At 42.4% G+C, this 3,806-nt stretch overlaps 1 protein-coding gene across 1 annotated transcript; it reads right to left on the bottom strand.

The window, feature by feature from the left end:
• Window positions 1-842: 842 nt before the first annotated feature.
• On the bottom strand, window positions 843-2,951 carry LOC125098827 (CCAAT/enhancer-binding protein gamma-like). The gene is given in 2 exon segments (XM_047728002.1): window positions 843-2,570; window positions 2,573-2,951. Coding segments are annotated over 2 exon segments (438 nt in total). The 5' UTR covers window positions 2,673-2,951; the 3' UTR covers window positions 843-2,232.
• Window positions 2,952-3,806: the final 855 nt, after the last annotated feature.

Genomic DNA, 3,806 nt, shown 5'->3' with positions numbered 1-3,806 from the left:
ACACTTAAGACAATGGTTAACATTTTTGTTCTATGCACACATGATGGCTTGTGCTCAAGTTCTGGTTTGCATAGGTAACAGGAAAGCTTGAATCAATTTTTCCTAAAGTTTCAATCTGTTCGGATTTGAAATATCAAGTGCACACCACCGATGATTTCCCTAAAGCTCCTCTTCCAAGATAGTTAAGTCAATTCATATAACTGGTAACCATAAATTCCACAGGGACATCAATTTCTGACTTTTTTTTTTTTTTTTTTAGTAAACAAGAGGTAACAATGTCTGTTAATACCTTCACAGGTACTTAAAGATTCAAGTGACCTAACTGCACCTCTACTTAGGTTAATTATATAACATCAGTCGGCTATTAAAGATTCAGTAGGATTCTGTGGGTTACCTCCTAGTCAAAACATCTATCGACTGAGAAGCAGACTGATACTCCAGCCAGAGTAAACTGGTGTTGGACCCTAACAGAAACCTCAATCCTGTCTTCTGGCCCTCCAAGGAGCTAACCCGCCCGGGACAGTGGCTCTCATGAACAACACTGGGTTCCAGTTACATGTGGAAGAGGCTCATGGCCTTAATAATGGCTTTACTGAGTTGCAGGTCACAATGGTATTTCCGCTGGCCCAGAAGAGCAAAGACAGCAGTCTTGCACCAACCCAAGGGGACAACTTCTAGGTCCTAGTAAGAAACAATATGGCCAAAAATGAAGTGACCATGTCCAAATAAGATACCTGGTAACACAAACTTTTTAATCAGATGTGACTCTTGTCTCTTGTCACCAGCCCAGACACATACACACAGAAATACACAAAAGTCAACAAATCTGAGCTAGGATTGTGCTTTAAAAAAAAAAAAAAAAGGAAAAGAAAAGAAAGAAATCGACAAGGACAATCAAAACCACCGACACTGACATAAACCAGACCCGCGCAATCCCCAACTTTAGCGACGGCCATTTTTTAGTCTCAACAAAAATGTCAATATCCTGAGTTTTACCAGTATTTTCTTTCTAAAATAATTTATGGGACACAAAAGCATACAAATGAACAAACAGAAGCAGTGGTACAAAAAGTCTATAAGACCCCACTAACTAGGAAAAGAAACATCACAAGAACAATATAAAAAGATGTATTTAAGTGAAATAAATTAAAGGTTAAACCTTACACTTCAAGTTTTCTTAGACTACTATTTTGGGAGACAGCATAGAGTTGATGACATATTTTTCTAATAATCACTTGGTTAGGATCAAATGCCAAATGATCCTTCACAAGAAATTTATGCCTTTAAAAATCATGGCTCCATTGCAGATATTTAGACACAGGAGAAACTACCTAAATCCCAATCTGCAAACTGTTAAGGCATTTGTTTACTAACTTGACTGTCAAAATGGTATTTTAAAAATATTTACTTATTTGACTACCATCTACAGAAACAAAAATTGTGATATACAACTCTTGGGGGTTTTTTCTTGTTAGAAAACAAAATAATGCCAATCCAATAACCTAAAGGTATCCCAAAAGGATAATTTTAATATGCTTTACTGTTATTTTTAGGAAATCTATTTGCCTAATTATTTGTATTTTTAAGCCAACTGGCAGAATGCTGCCTTTAAAACGCAACGGAATTTACTTAACCTGGCACCAATACTCAAAAAAAACCTTACACTTGTTGGGGGAAAAGAGTACTAATTAGGCTAGAACAAGGTTTATGTTATACATAAAATCACTCCAAATTACAAAGTGATTGATTTCTATAGCCCTAAGGATTTTTAATACATAATTTAGAAAAACAAATCACAACACAATCAACATAGATGGCATTCAACTTTCCTTAGTCTAATTAATCATCTCCAATAAAACCAAGACCCTTCTGCAGGACCTGCCAGTTCCCCATTCCTTTTGTCAACCTACAAAAGAAGCCTTTCTTGGGAAGTGAGGATTTATTAAGAACATTGTCAAGGTCCAGGGGTGTGTTTTTTTGGGTTTTACCATATACCTTAAAAATGTGTTTTATCCACACAAAAAAAATCCCTATCATTTAAAACTAGATATTCAAATTACATGGCTAACATTTTTAAGCTAATCAACCCTTCAGTGCTGATCCTGGAAAACAACCTTCAGTGGATCTTTGAATAATGGAACGAGACCGTGTTCAGCCACTGATACGAATGGTGTAGGCAGTCACACCGTTAACGTTCAAGCCACGAGTCGTGAAGTTTTGAAGAGGTGAGGTCTACTGGCCTGCATTATCGGAAGCTGTTGTGTTTTCGGTGCTAGTGGGTTGCACGTTATCTGCAAGGTTGTGTGCGTGCTCAAGAAACAAATCTTTCAGTATGCTTAATTCCTTAGTCAGCAATTTAATTTTTGCTTCCAACCGTTCGTTCTCTTCCTTGAGCTGGTTCACTCTCTGCAGCGTATCCTGGGCTTTCTGCTTGCTTTTCAACCGGCTCTTTTTCACAGCCATGTTGTTCCTCTCTCTGCGCTGACGATACTCATCGCTGTTGCCATCCATGGGCGAACTCTTTTTGCTTTGCTTGCTTGGAGGCACGGCTTTGCCTCCTCCCCCGGGCCAGCAGGCACCAGCTGAGGAACCTGCTGTAAGCCGCTGGCATGAGCCTGAGTATGAATAACACTTATTCCCGGAGAACTGTTCTGCTGGGCTATCTTGCTCATTTGGGCTCTCTCTCTTGCGGACACTGAACAGGCAGAAATGAGAGCAAAGTGATCAATGGTTTCCACACTAAGATGCCAAGAAATCTTCACATGTACCTGCGCCTCCGGCCCGCCCGCCCCCAGGCGGCCTCCACTGCGAGCGGCCCCGCGCGGCGCGGCCCGACGGACCCAGGCCTCGCAGCCCGCGAGTCACCGAGGAGGAGCGACGGTTACGAAACCCGCAGCCTCCGCCCGTGCCGCCGCCGCCGCCGCCACCGGCTTCCCCTCCTCGCCGGGGCCGCGCGCCAAGAGTTTCATATTCTAACTGGGATAAAAGACCTGGGTGTACATCATGGGACGCTCTCTCCGTTTTTCAATTTTTAAATTTCAGAAGCAACCCTGTCTGTCTGTTCGTTTAAATCAGAGCTTGAGGTAAACAACTGCATTTCTGTCATGCTCCAGACAAGGTCATGGGTGTGGGGGAGTGACTGCCACTCTCCCCATTTTAGCTCATTCTGAAAACATTTTCCAAGGGACATGTCACAAGCACAGAGTCAAATTTTTTTCTCGGCCTTATTTGAACCCTAATGTGTTAATAAAGCCCCAAAACTGTGTTTTCACTTCATCTGTAATTAGATACTGAGTTTTCAAGAGGGACTTTGCAGATTAAGGGGGGGGGGACAGGTTAGGTTATCCACGTAGAAGAAGTGGAATGGAATCCTTACCTCACACCAAGCATAAAAATCAGTCCTAGGTGCGTCAATAACACAGAGGTTAAAACTCCGTCAAATTAAGCCTCAAATCCAGACGAGTTCACCGCTCAGAATAGGCTCTTATTACATGGCCAAGCCCCATCCTACTTAGATTATTTGACCTGCTGTGTAGAGCCTGGATGGGAGGCAGCTGCTGGGAGTCAGCTCCAATGATCCAGGCAAAAAGTACTGAAGGCACAGATTAGGATAGTGGCAGTTGGGACCGAAAAGTGGGACCGGATTCTGGAAATGTACATTGAGATCAGTTGGTTAGTTAAATGCAGATGGTGAAAGAGAGAGTCGAGGGATGCTTAAGAGAGGAAGTAAGAAAGCCTGGTTTCTGGAGGAAATGATACCCGTTACTGAAGAAGCTGCCAGGCATCGAGGTGATCGCACACCGGGT

The sequence above is a fragment of the Lutra lutra genome, chromosome 4, assembly GCF_902655055.1.
Source record: "Lutra lutra chromosome 4, mLutLut1.2, whole genome shotgun sequence".
Lineage (NCBI taxonomy): Eukaryota > Metazoa > Chordata > Mammalia > Carnivora > Mustelidae > Lutra > Lutra lutra.
This window is presented reverse-complemented; position numbering and strand designations above follow the sequence as displayed.